Source organism: Meriones unguiculatus, chromosome 1, assembly GCF_030254825.1.
Source record: "Meriones unguiculatus strain TT.TT164.6M chromosome 1, Bangor_MerUng_6.1, whole genome shotgun sequence".
NCBI lineage: Eukaryota > Metazoa > Chordata > Mammalia > Rodentia > Muridae > Meriones > Meriones unguiculatus.
The window spans coordinates 11,146,029-11,158,934 of record NC_083349.1 but is presented as its reverse complement, the minus strand read 5'-3'; the positions used below and the strand labels follow the sequence as shown (position 1 = coordinate 11,158,934).

The following is a 12,906-nucleotide window of genomic DNA, read 5'->3' as shown; positions in this document are numbered from 1 at the left end:
CAGCCCCAGCATCCCTAGCAACTGCGCATTGAGAAAACTCATTAGACGCTTTTACAATTTCCTCATCCTGAAATGAATCAATGTCTCTGTCTTAGTCCCCCTATTCTTCCTCCATCCCCACCACTACTACTTTCCCCCTTTCTACCCTCTGCTTAACATGAATACTTCACTACAGTTGTCACTTAGGATCAAGGCCCAACAATGGTGCTCAAGCAAGGCTCCAAATCAGAATTGTATACAAAACTTCTTGAAAAAAAGTTGGTTCACTGGTCCTAGAACTCTAGTGTCCAAACACATATAGTTCTCTAAAAATCCTTAGGTGATTTTGACATTTAGCCTCAGGATAGACTGTGATGATGGAAAAAACAATCTCTGCCAAATGCAATTAATCCTGTGCCATTCTCTTAAAGCTTTTAATAGCTGGAGTAAGTATATATAAAGACCTTAAGAAGTTAAAAAGTAACAAATCAAGTAATCCAAGTAAAAAATGGGGCACAGAGTTAAACAGAGAACTCTCTGTAGAGGACTGTAGAATGGCAGAAAAACATTTAAAGAAACGCTCAACATCCTTAGCCATCAGGGAGATGCAAATCAAAATGACTCTGAAATTTCACCTTACACCCACCAAAATGGCTAAAATCAAAAACTCAGTGACAACACATGCTGGAGAGGATGCGGAGAAAGGGGAACCCTCCTCCATTGCTGGTGGGAATGCAAACTTGTACAACCACTTTGGAAATCAATCTGGCACTTTCTCAGACAAATAGGAATAGTGATTCCTCAAAATCCAGCTATACCACTCCTAGGCATATATCCAAAAGATGCTCAAGTACACAACAAGGACATTTACTCAACCATGTTTATAGAAGCTTTATTCATAATAACCAGAACCTGGAAACAACCCAGATGCCCCTCAGTTGAGGAATGGATACAGAAATTGTGGTACTTTTACACAATGGAATACTACTCAGCAATTAAAAATGAGGAAATCATGAAATTTGCAGGCAAATGGTGGGACCTAGAAATGATCATCCTGAGTGAGGTATCCCAAAAGCAGAAAGACACACATGGAATATACTCACTTATATAGACCTATAAGATAGGATAAATATACTGAAATCTATACACCTAAAGAAGATAAACAAGAAAAGAGGACTCGGGGTAAGATGACCAATCCTCACTTAGAAAGACAAATGGGATGGACATTGGATGTAGGAGAAAACAAGTGACAGGACAGGAGCCTACCACAGACAGCCTCTGAAAGACTCTATCTAGCAGTGTATCAAAGCAGATATTAAGACTCATAACCAAACCATCGGCAGAGTGCAGGGAATCATATGAAAGAAGGGGGTGTTAGTAAGACCTGGAGAGTACAGGAGCGCCACAAGAACCAAATATACCAGGGCACAGGGGTCTTTCATGAGACTGTTTCTTCAACCAAGGACCATGTATGGATATAACCTAGAACCCCTGCTCGGATATAGCCCATGGTGGCTCAGTGTCCAAATGGGTTCTCTAATAAGGGGAACAGGGACTATTTCTGACATGAACTCAGCAGCAAGCTCTTCCACTCCCCTTCCACGAGGGAAGAGCAGCCTGGCTAGGCCACAGAAGAGGACACTGCAGCCAGTCCTGAGGAGACTTGATAAGCTAGGGTCAGATGGAGGGGGAGGTCCTCCCCTGTTAGTGGACTTGGAAAGGGGCAGGGAGAAGACAAGAGAGGGAGGGTGAGATTGGGAGGGAATAAGGGAGGGGGCTATGGCTGGGATACAAAGTAAATAACCTGTGATTAATATAAAAAATAAAAAAATGTAACTAATAATAAAAATTTATAAAAAAATAGATGGGAGTAGATGTTTGCAAAAACAAATGTGTCCACTGTACACTCACTTTCAGTTAATCACCACAGCTGCTTGACATTAACATTGTAGACTCCAGTAGTATTTCAACCTTCCCAAAAATTACTTGTAATGATAGTCTGAAACATCTAAAATTCTCCTTTTACCAACTTAACCATAAAAATACTGAAATTTCAGTTTATTCACACCTATCTTCCTGGTCAAAGACAAACCTTCATATTTAGAGCCTTAAGAATTAAAGTTCTCTCAGCACCAATCTACATTTGAGATTAGAACAGTCACCCTGTGTCTTACCTGTACAATCCCATTTACATGGAAGCACATCACAAGCTCTGGTACATTGCATATCAAGTTGTCCAACCAATAGTCAATTCCAGTCAAAACATTAATTGGTTTGTTGTTATCCCTGAAAATGTACATTTCTAGTGTTATTTGGCTCAATTAAAATGTCTCATAATGAATCATCTTACATATCTTACTCTATTCTTCCTAGAGACTACCATATAAATTTTCTAATCTGAAAACCCAGACACACATAGTCAAAAGTTGTGTTATGTCTAACAACTCTCTAATGGGCATTGCTAAGTTCTCAGTACAAATTGAAGGCGGTATGATTATATGACTGTGAGCTCCCTGCATGCTCCTCTCACATCCCAAGGAAACACTGACCACATAAATGACAATGCCCAAGTGAGAATTGACCCTGGCTAATGTGCATGGAGCATTAGGAAAAATGTTCGCAAATATGTAAGTGGAAGCTGGTCAGCCACCTCAAGCAATTAAATAAACTTTTGTAGCCTCGAACACATAAGACATCTGGTTTGGTTTTTCAATCAGGATCAGAATGAACACTTGTTTACGGGGCTGTCAGCATTTACTTCCTTTCTTACTGTGGCCATTTTTATTGGCAGGAGGAGGAAGAGGAAAAAGATAGGGAAAAAGACAACCCAACAGGCAGAGAAGAGCAAATGAGATGTTTCACTTACAGGAAGCTTGTCTGAAAAACAAACAAACAAAGGGGGCATAAGGTGTTTTACCTGAGACGTAAGCTAACTGCTGGATATCTGCCTCCACCAAATATAGGCATGTTAGAACCAACTAGCATATGGATATCTTCAAAAGTCCACAGAATATTCCGGACGAAATCATTTTTAAGACCCTTTAATTTAAAATAGAAAAGATTTATAATAACAACAGATTCACAATTTTTCCCCATGATCCAAAGAAACACCAGGAAAGAAGCAGCAAAGGAGATAAAGTCAATTCCCAAGAGCTGTAAGACAGAGATATATTTACAAAGCAATTCTGAGGACTAAGTGAAGTTATTCCCTATCAGTTCCAACTAAGACTAGTTTTCAAGTGATGAAATGGGTTGGGGACTGGTTGCCTCAGGTGGGCACATGGGAAGCATACCTGACTGTTCTCCCCGTCATTGAACAAAGTAGTAAGGTTTTGCTCTTTGGGTGCTGAGGCCACATGCCCCACTATGCATGAGGGCTCAAGAGGCTCCCTGCCCTGTGGAAAGTGCAAGATAAGGAGTGACTGGGCTGCCAACACGTCTTAAAATTGACCTATGCTTACAGAGTATCACCCACACAGCAGAACACACGCCCCAATCTAGCTATGGGAATTAGCCAGTGCAATGCATGGTGTTCATCACTCATGGGATGTGGTTTGCTTTGGCTCTGATTTCCCACTGCCGCCACAAACTAATCGCATTCATATCTTAAATGAGATAGGTTAAAGATCTTTCAAAGATTTGGTTTCCACTTTTTATTTTTTTGGTTAAGTTTGATTAACACTCTCTGGAAGCCCAGCACACCTCTACTGAACTGAACCCCCAGCACCTCAGCCACAGTTTAAAACACTCTTCACCCCAACAGTCTCCACTTGAGCATGTCCTATGTAAACATCACAGAAGCCTAAACACTGGAGACCCAGAGAAAACTTTTCAGTGGGAAGACCTGCTGCTTGCCATATAATGCTTTTGAAGATCAATATCTATTGAACATCATTCCCACCACTGTCCTAAAAAAAAAAAAAAAAACAAAAAAAAAATGTTTTAAATGGTATTAGAAACAAAAAAATTCACCTCCCTCTCTGTATAATCTAATGTTCTCCCATTTATTTAACATTAAAACTTTTCTTCTTTTCTCTCTTTGTAGCTTTGACTAACCTCTTGTTCTTCACAAGAATCTGTAACACATTTAGAAAAACACCTAAGTGTTGGGTAAGCAGTATATTATCCAGTTTTGCAGCCAGACAGCTGTCACTAGGATACACTACTTTAAACTTTAATATTGATGCTGTCTTTGGGCTTAAGATGTACATATGTACATGCTGCTGATTTCACAAAACCATATTATTTTTTGATTGAGAGGAAGACAACTGCTCGCTGGAGCCGGAGTTAAAAATAGTTGTGAGCTGTTCAGTGCAAGTGCTGGGAACAAAACTCACACCCTCCACAGTGCAGCGTGCACACTTAGATGCCGAGCCATTGCTCTAGCCACAGTAAACCGAATTTAAAAGAACACTTTGATTATACATAGCCCATGGAATAAAGCATGTACAGGAATAAACACAGAGTTGATATGTCTTCACTTCTTGATGTAACCCTTAAGGAACCTGCCCATTAAGCATTTTTTATGTTTTCTCTTTAAGGAAAAAACAAAAACAAAAACAAAAAACCCCCCCTCAAATTCATTTATATACTTTTGTGAAATATCTTCTCTATATTAAAACCCCTAAAACTAGAATCAAGTTAGTCTTTTTTTAATAAAATCAAATTAAATGTGTTAATTTTTATGTGTTAATTTTTATGTCAAAAAAATGTGTTATGCATTATAACCCTATAATGCATAAAGACTGAACTAATCTAGATCAATTATCGCTCAGTATACGAAAATACACAGCAAGACAAAAAAAAAAAAAAAACAAAAACAAAAACAAAAAAACCCAAAAAAACCAAAAACCATAATTTATCAAGTTAAATGCTTTACTTTTATTTTTAGGGGCTTATTAGTATATTTTCCTAGAAAGAGAAATGCCACAGTTTAATATTTGTAGTGTTATTTCCTATGGTAGACACAATTAGTTAAAAAGAAATAGGTAGGGGCTGGAGAGATAGCTCAGTGGTTTAGAGCACTGGCTGCTCTTCCAGAGGACCCTGGTTCAATTCCCAGGATAAGCATGATAGCTCACAACTGTCTAACTCCAGTTCCAGGGGATTGAATACTCTCTCTTGTGGCACCAGACATGCTCAGACATTCAGGTAGGCAAATACAAATACACATAAGATGAAAATAAATATCAAAAACAAATACGTAGATAAGAAACCAAGAACATGAGACAAGGGAGATAAAACATTAAGGTGGGGCCAATGTCAAGAACATCATCCCTTCTGGGCTGAACAATCTAAATTATAGGCACCTGTTGTCTCAATGTATGACAGTTACTTAATACACACCCGAGTTAATAATAAATTTTACTGCTATATTCAATAGTACTCAATTTTATGAGAAAAAAATTAGTTGGTTACTTTAAAATATTTGTGGTTATTTAATAAAAACTTTTATCTAACGATTATGTTAACACATGGAAATTCTATTGTGGAAAACTAAAAGTATTTTTGTTCTAATTGTGAGATGAGGTTGATAAAATACTCCTCAACTTATTTGCCACCTGTTACTTTAGTAAGACTCTGTTTTCCTAAGTGAGTTTGCAGAATCAACATCCAAGGACTAACAAACCTGACTGGAAGCACTGGGATCTTCAGAAACTGAAGAGGGCATTTCAAAGGGCGCAGGCCAGGAAGCCCCTTCAGAATCATGTGTCTGATCAGAACTAGAGGATTCTTGCTGTTCTGCAGGCGATGGGACAGGCTGAGCAGCTCCATCACCATTGATGCTGGTCAAGTCAGAAATGGAGGAGAAAAATTATCACATTTCTGTTACAGCCTACTTCTTGTATAAACTAGATTCTATAACTAATCATACATCTTGCCTATAAGAAACATAGTAACATAAATGTTAACAAAACCACAGAATCAAAACTTGAATTGCTAATTTTACCCTATTCAAACTTAATAAATTTTAGGCCAGAATCTCATTTTTCTTAAGATAAAAATAAACAGTGGTCAAGTACCTGTAGTACAAGAACTTGGAGAGAATAGCCTTCTGATACCAGTGCTCCTTGCTCTTCTTCTTTCTCTGCCACTTCTGATCAATCAGTCTTTGATAGAACTCTTTCAACCATGTCCAATCACCAGTCTGAATAACATGAGATATTACTGAACAAATATGCACACATAAACGAATGTGAAAATGAATGTGAAACAGTGTGTTGAAGGCTCAGCCCATACCCAACGGTGCTCCTAAGAGGTGGAGGAATCTCTAGGATACAGAACTTTGTAGAAGGGAGTTAGATCACTGAAGGTGTGACCTTGAAGGAGACCCTGGCCCCTCCTTTCTCTTTGCTTTTTGGTCACCATGAGGGAAGCAGAATCTCACCCCAGGCTCAAAGCAGCGGTGCTATGACAGGGTGGAACTTCTGAAGCCACAGGCAGAATAAACCTCATCTCTTTCATGTTGATTCTCCTGGGTGTTCTGGCACTGCGACAAAACACTAATACGCATCCAATACTCTTATTTACAAACAGTATTAATTTCTGCATACTGTTTCATAAGCTTGTACTTATAAAACACTTCCACCTTTCTTCATCCAATTCACACCTTTTCTAAGAAGCTCACATCTTTCCTGTAGTACCTTCTTAGTTGCCTGAAGTAGGCCCTACTTTCACGCTTTATTCAAAGCATCTATGTATGTCTCAACAATCAAACTAAACTAAGGAGCAAGCCCGAGATCTGGCACAGCATGCATGCAGACACATACATACTCTACACTGTGTTTTCTCAAGAGAAAACTATCTTTAGTGTCAATTTAATGACCTGAAACTTATGTTTATTTATCAAAGCATTAGAGAAGCTCGGACTGGTGGGCAGGTCTATCATCTATCATCCCAGCCACTTGGAGGCTAAAACAGGTTAAGCTGCAAGTTAAGCCCTGGGTGAACTACAAAGTAAGTTGGAGGCCAGCCTGGGCAATTAGCAAGACTCTGTCCAGGGAGAGGGCTGTTTGTGAGTATAGCTCAGTGACAGAACACTTGTCTAGCATGTGTGAAGGCCTAGGTTCAAACAAAAGCAACACCGTGTAAGAATATTTTTTAAAAAGCAGTATAGACAAGCAGAACTATCAGCCATTTGTTAGCAGTCCATGAAAGTAAGCATAAGCATGAAGTAGGCCCCAAGAAACCAAAACTATCCTAACACTTGGAGGATAACATTTGTTGACCAACAGCTAGAAATCAGTTATATTCATAGGAATAGCTCTTTAACATTGTTTGCATTTTTGACAGCGATGTTTCAGTTGTCTATAATAGCCATTAAAAGATTTCTAAAAATTCAACTAGTACCTTTAATTTCACAGATTTTTTTTTTTTTTACTTCATCCCTTTCATTGTAAGAATCAATAAAAAAAAGGGCTAATGAGATGTTTTAGAGGTTAAGAACATTGAATGATCTTCCAGAGGACCTGAGTTTGGTCCCCAGAGCCCATGTGGTGGCTCACAAACATGTGTGAGATCCAACACCTTCGTCTGACCTCCACAGATACAGATGTATACATGCATCTAAAAATAATATTAAAAAAAAAAAAAGGCAGTCTCTCTATGTAGCCCTGGCCTTGAACTCGGAGATGCCCACTCTGCATCTTAAGCCTGGAGATTAAAGGTATAGGCCACTAACCATGTCCAGCTTTTTTATTTTTTTTTAATTAAAGCTTTTTGCTGTTTTTAAATCTTTAATGAAACATTTCATTTCTTTATTGCTAAAGTACTTAACTACAATTCCAACTTGGCATATTTTTAAAAACTGTGTTAAGAGTAAGTATGTACGTATGCATGTGAGTATGTCTGATGCACAGGTGTGCCAGTCTGTTGGAAGGTCAGATGAGGTTGTCAGGTGTCCCGGTCAAGTTTTTGTCATTGTTCTTCACCCTGTTACCACTCAGCAAGCAAGCTCCAGAAATCCTGTCTCCAGCTTCCCTCAGTAATGGGGTTAGAGGTCTGCATGACTATTCTTAGTTTTTAATACAACTTCTGGGGATTTGACTCAGGTCCTTATGCTTGCCCAGCAAGTGCTCTTAGCCCTATTTTGGCTTTTCCTTAAAAGAATGTCTTTTTTTTTATGAGGTATAAAGAGAAATGTTTTTCTAAATGCTTTTTGCATAATTAATTAATTAATTACCTGAGATGACCTCATAAAGAGTTCTTGAATATCCAGCTCATCTAGTAGGAGAGTTCTTCCTATGCGGTGGACAGCCATGCTTACATGAGACTTACTGTAGGGAATCTTCAGGAGCTTTTTTATGTTCTTAAAAAAAAATTTTTAGAAAGGCCCCATTACTATGATCCAGAATCTTTCAGATTTTAACTTCATTCAATTTGAAGCTTACTAAGCCTTATTTTCTCAAGGTTAGACTTTAAATAGGAATACTATCATACAGAAGAGAGATCTTTAAACTTTGAGCTATACTGTCAATGTAAATGACAGCCCAACACTTATTTTTACAACAAAATTCCTTATTATAAGAGTAAGCACATACATTCTGGTCACACTGTTGTACCGAAAACAAAAAAGAGCTACTAATCGTACTAATCAAAGATCAACAGCTACTAGAATATAAGTCTGATTTCTCAATTGGTAGCATATGTATAGTAACTTCAAACATAGCATGTTCTAATTATTACTGTTAAAATATAACCAAAAACATTCACATTTTTGTCACTGCTACTGTTTTTGGAATTGTTCCCTCTTAAAAAGAAGGTAAAAAGTACCTTTAAAAATAAATATAATCATTAATCACAAAACTTTGCCTTATTGCACTAATAGCAAGACTGTAAAACAAAACATGGTATAACACCCTTCATCTGCTACCATCCAGCACTGCATATCCCTGAAGTCAGAACTGTGTAACAACACTCACTTCTGAGTCAGAGACGACATCCACATCATTTCCGACCGAGTCAATGAAGTCATATGCCATGCCAAAACTATGGAGGGAAGAAGACACAAGTTGAAAGCTGAACAGAGTATCAGGCTGTACTGCTTCTAGGACATGCACAGCTACATCTCACACTTGGATAACAAGGTGCATATTGCCATCAATCAGCTGCCTAGTATTTCCTTCTTAGGTGTACATAAAAGAAGGCACACCTTAGAAATACATCTCCAATTCATGAAACAGTAAGAACCATGAAAAGCGATTAGTATTATCATCAATCAATTTCTCTGATATAAAATAGTTCAAGACTTTATTCTTTTTACACATGAAAAAAAAAACACAAAAAAGATATATTATGATTTTAATGCTTCTTTGGGAGAGCGTGCCCTGCACCTCGGTTGGGCAATACAGTGGTGCTGGCCCTAATGGTGAAGACACTGGTGAGCCAGCCCAGAAGGTATGAGAGTGGGAGAGCCGGCCCAGTCCCTCACAGGCCGCAGCACCTGGAAGAGTGGGGCCCATACATTACTGGGCAGCACAGTAGAGCTGGCTCACTCTGGAGGTGTACATGCAGGTAAGCTGGCCCTAAGGGCATGAGTGCTGAAGAGCTGACACTCCTCCTGCCAATGGGGGCCATTGGGTGGCCTAGCCAGAGCAGTGTTGGAGAGCTCACCCTAGTGATGTGGATAAGGGAGAGCTGGTGGGCTGACCAATTTAGCTACCACCCAGGCCCAGATCCAGGACTCTGAATTGGCCCACCCCAAAAATCTATATTATCTGTGAACTGCTATTCCAAAGCTGCAGGATCTCTATAATACAGGATAACCAGGAGGAGTTCCAATGAGGAGACAATATTGATGGTCAAAGATCTTGAACATTCGAAAGTGAAGAATGTGTGAACAGAAGAATATACTGTGGGACACTGTGACACTCTACAGCTTCCATAACAAGATGTTTTCTATGCTTTTGTTGTTTGTATGTTTCATTTTGGGGGGAGTTTGCAAGGGCAAAGGGTAGATATGAGGGGACAGGGAGATGAGCAGGCTGGGGTGTATGATGTGAAACTCACAAAGAATCAGTAAAAAGTTTTTTAAAAAGAAAAAAAAAAGATTTTGTGTTTCTAGGAATATATAATACCAATAAAAGAAAAAACTGTACCTGAAATCAACTCATCCATGAGGAGAAAATGAAAAACTGGTGAGCACCTAACTCATTCCAAGTCACCACATGAGCTTCATCTTTGTAATCTACAAGCTTGAAAAGCAGCGGATATCACCATTTTCCCATTAGTAGGTGGCAGAGTCAGGACATTTAACTAGGACTGCACACTGCATATGTTTGTATGATTTTCATCTGCTCTGGGTAAGTAGGTTAACCTTGATTCCTTGTGTGCAAAAGTTAACAGTGTCTATCTTAAAAGACAGTTGTGAGAAACAGAGAAGAAAAAACAATCTAGCACAGTATTTATACGGTCAATGTAACTATTTAAACCAACTCACATTTAATATAATTAAGCCATTTTTTAAAATAATAGAAATATATGGTTATTTTCAGACTTTCATAGTATCAAAAATTCTATAAATAAACAACTTGTGAAAATAGCTTTTACCCTTTTACCAGGACAATTTCTAAACTACTAGCTCATATGGTATTAATGCACTTGTGGCTCTTTCTATGTAAGTTATAGGAAAATGTCTTAAATCCAATCATTCTAGGGAAAAAAGAAAACACAGTTAATGGCCTAAAAGAATATGGATACTAGCATGAGGCCCCAGGACACTCTCCTCTTTAAAAACCACCAGTAGAATTTCCAGTGTGGGTCAAGGGTGTAGGTTACCCAGCATGTGGGGTTTTTAACCTCAGGCTTTTTCAAATACTCCTTTACCTTTTAATATAAACTCCAAAGGGCAAGCCAAGTAATGGCTTATATATTGCTCCTCACATGCCACCCTATTTGTACATATTTAAACGTTATACAAATGGCTAAAACAGCTGATTAGTAGTCAACACTCATGTTTGCTATAATAACATGCTGCAGATTTGAAAAAAGCATGTAACTGATTTCTTCTTACTGTATCATGGACTTTGGATGACACCCATAATCTTTTATTAAAAATATCTGAGCAGGTTAATGTACATCTCACATTGAACTGGAAAGCAGCTCTAAGAGCTTTGAGTGGGGGATTAGAGAAAGGGAAAGAAATGACAGCAATTAAAATTTACCTCGAAAATGGTTTGCTTTTCTTACTATTGCCAAGAATGGTAGTTCCTGCTGGCCCTAGTTTGGCACTCTCTCGTAACCAGTTGGCAGGTGGGAGTTTCAAGTCTGTTTTTTCTTCGAGACGTGCAAATGCTGTTCGCGGAGGAGCGGAAGAATATTTCACCACAGCTCTGCTTTTCACTTCATTGCCTCCAACAAGTAACGCTGATCCCTAATTAACATGTGGAATGAAGCTTTAATGAATACTGTTAGGATCGACAATCGCACCTTCAAAAAAATGAAGCAAGAACCCACCAAATCAGGCTTCACAGGGAGCCTGTGCTGCGTATCAGCTTTAACACTTAATAAACAAGCCAAAATTATTCTTCCCTAGCTTTAAAGAAATGGATCAGTCACGAAGTGGATAAAGGCCAACCATCCTGCTTTTTAAAATACTGAGCACACTAGTTGCACACCTGTGCTTCCATCCCCGTGGAGGCAGACACAGAGGGGTCAGTGCATGGTCCAAGGCCAGCCTGACTGGTCTGCATAACCAGTTCCACACCAGCCATGACGACCCAGTATGTCGAATCAGACATCAGGTGCGCTCAATTGTATTCTGTGAAATGCAAGCAAAGTCAGCCAGACCTCTGTACTGTTTTAATGGAATATTTTAATTTAACATAAATCATTTGTATATAGGTACTGGGTCGTGTTTATATCAGACATACAACGACTGATCTATAAGCTCATCCTAACACATATTCTGAATCAACACCATAGCCTTCACTGCACACTCAGGAGTATGCTTCAAGTCTGGACTTAACCATTCAATCAACTTCTAAAGCCTCTTTAGGTTTGACAAACACTGCGCCTTTTAAAAATCGGCTCAGTCAAGAGGCCCTCCCCGCACCGTCCCTCTTTCCTCCGCCTCCGGAGGGCTGTGGCACATTCTATAACCTGTCAATTACCCCCGAGTGGGAAGCCAGGTGTGTTTTGCATGGAGTGCCTGGCAAGGGAACACCTGGTGACTCATGAATAGAGCTGTCAAGGAGGCGTGGAAGAAAGTTCCCGAAGCTCCGCGATTTCCCTCCCAGGCACGGCGGCCCCGCAAACCCCAGGGTCCCAGGGGTCGCGCCCCTCCGAGGACTCACCTGTGCAGAGGGTTCCTCGGACTCTGCCTGGGATAGGAGGCTGAGCCCTCCTCGGGCAGCCGACTGTGGAGGAGAAGCCTCGGCTCTTGCTTCCTTGGGGTCCCCCATCATTTCCGCCTCTGGGGAGGCGACCAGACGCGCGAGCCCCGGAGTGGGCGACAGGAACGCGGGCCCAGACTCGCAGGAGAACCGCAGAGCGAGAGACTCAGACGCTCAGCAGCTCGGACTTCCGGCGGCTGACAGGAAAAGCTCTAGGTAACCGATCAAATCTCGCGAGATTTGTCCCGAAGGTCCAGCCAGACCTCCGCTTGTAGCCCCTCCTTCCCGGGACGGACAGGAGGTGCAGCGCGCCTGCGCCTGTCACACCATTGGGGCGGCCACTTCTCGCGATATCCGACGCCGGGGCTCCTCCCCTTCGCTCGTGGCTAGTCTTTGTTGGCAAACAGTTATTAGGACTTGAGTCAAAGTCAGGGTGGTCGGGGCGGGTACGTGCGGCCTCGGGGATTCGCGTAATCAAAGCCGGTGGCGTCAGGCGCTCAACAGGCGGCCGGTGCCCTCAAGGGCTTCTCCGAGTTCCCCACGCGCTGGGAACACCTGTGGGTCTTAGTACCTCCAGATCAGTGGGGCTGGAGGG

The 12,906-nt window shown here is 40.5% G+C and overlaps 1 protein-coding gene across 2 annotated transcripts in view; it reads right to left on the bottom strand.

Moving 5' to 3' along the window:
* Window positions 1-12,514, bottom strand: part of Edrf1 (erythroid differentiation regulatory factor 1) — a 34,923-nt gene extending 22,409 nt beyond the window's left edge. The window contains exons 1-9 of one of the 2 annotated variants that reach the window (XM_060381326.1): window positions 12,273-12,514; window positions 11,142-11,350; window positions 8,901-8,967; window positions 8,162-8,287; window positions 6,003-6,127; window positions 5,609-5,765; window positions 3,273-3,374; window positions 2,897-3,018; window positions 2,154-2,265 (exon numbers count right to left, since the gene is read on the bottom strand). In XM_060381326.1, the coding sequence (XP_060237309.1) occupies window positions 2,154-2,265; window positions 2,897-3,018; window positions 3,273-3,374; window positions 5,609-5,765; window positions 6,003-6,127; window positions 8,162-8,287; window positions 8,901-8,967; window positions 11,142-11,350; window positions 12,273-12,383 (1,131 nt within the window). In that variant the 5' untranslated portion in view covers window positions 12,384-12,514. The remainder of the gene's footprint in view (window positions 1-2,153; window positions 2,266-2,896; window positions 3,019-3,272; window positions 3,375-5,608; window positions 5,766-6,002; window positions 6,128-8,161; window positions 8,288-8,900; window positions 8,968-11,141; window positions 11,351-12,272) is intronic. The other variant, XM_060381328.1, reaches the window with a different exon arrangement.
* Window positions 12,515-12,906: the final 392 nt, after the last annotated feature.